Source organism: Galeopterus variegatus, unplaced genomic scaffold, assembly GCF_000696425.1.
Source record: "Galeopterus variegatus unplaced genomic scaffold, G_variegatus-3.0.2 Scaffold8031, whole genome shotgun sequence".
Classification (NCBI taxonomy): domain Eukaryota; kingdom Metazoa; phylum Chordata; class Mammalia; order Dermoptera; family Cynocephalidae; genus Galeopterus; species Galeopterus variegatus.
In genome coordinates this window covers 71,683-72,526 of record NW_007734142.1, presented here as the reverse complement: position 1 = coordinate 72,526, position 844 = coordinate 71,683, and the positions used below count along the sequence as shown (strand labels likewise).

The 844-nt window shown below is 33.1% G+C and overlaps 1 protein-coding gene across 1 annotated transcript in view; it reads left to right on the top strand.

Moving 5' to 3' along the window:
• Nucleotides 1-615: 615 nt before the first annotated feature.
• Nucleotides 616-844, top strand: part of LOC103608117 (armadillo repeat-containing protein 4-like) — a gene marked incomplete at its 3' end in the record, with an annotated part of 32,839 nt that continues 32,610 nt past the window's right edge. The window contains exon 1 of the mRNA XM_008592564.1: nt 616-731. Coding sequence (XP_008590786.1) covers nt 616-731 — 116 coding nt within the window. The remainder of the gene's footprint in view (nt 732-844) is intronic.

The window sequence follows — 844 nt, the reverse complement described above, 5'->3', positions numbered from 1 at the left end:
GAGGGTTGCGATCCGTTGCCGGTCACGAAAAAAAGACAAAAAGGAAAAAAAAAAAAAGAGACGGTTTATATCTTTCTGTCAGCTATTTGCATCACCAATTTTACAAGGTTATGCAAAATTGATATTCTATTTGGAACCTTTGGAATAGTACATTTTTTTCCTGGCAAACTCATCTCGGATAATCAAGCAACGTAGATGTTTTTATGTCAATTTTCAAGGAACAACTTGAATGGCATTTTAAGCTAATAGTGTTTATTCTATCTGTGGTTAACTACTACATGTGTTTAATTCAACTTGAGATTAAAAATCAAAGGAATTGTGATGTTCTTTATCTTTTTTCATCTGCTTTGAGTTTAATATATCTTTCTGGACAAAGCCATGTTTGTAAAGGATATTAAGTTGTGTTTGGCCTTTTTCTCAACTGCAAGTACTCAGTGGACCTTATTGCAAGGTTATGCTCCCTGGACTGATTGATATATAAACAGAAGACAGATGGTGCAGAGATGACTCTGATGATAATTCATTTTTCAGCTAGTCATGAAGATATTTTGATTACAGTGTGTTTAAGTAATTATAACACAGTCTGCAATGTTAGTCTTGCTGGGAAAGGAACACATGGAAAACAAGTTACGTGTTATTCGTGCCCAACAAAGGATGCAGTGTGGTGTAATGATTTTAATTCCTAATGCTAGATTAGGACTGAAAGGGTTTAAAATATGTCATACAGTAAGGTAAGTCAATTAACATAGACCAAATAAAAAAGGTAACTGCACAGTTTTGAGGCATAAATATTTGTTTTGGGAAGTATTTAGATGTTATTATATGAAAGAAACCAGTATTTTTT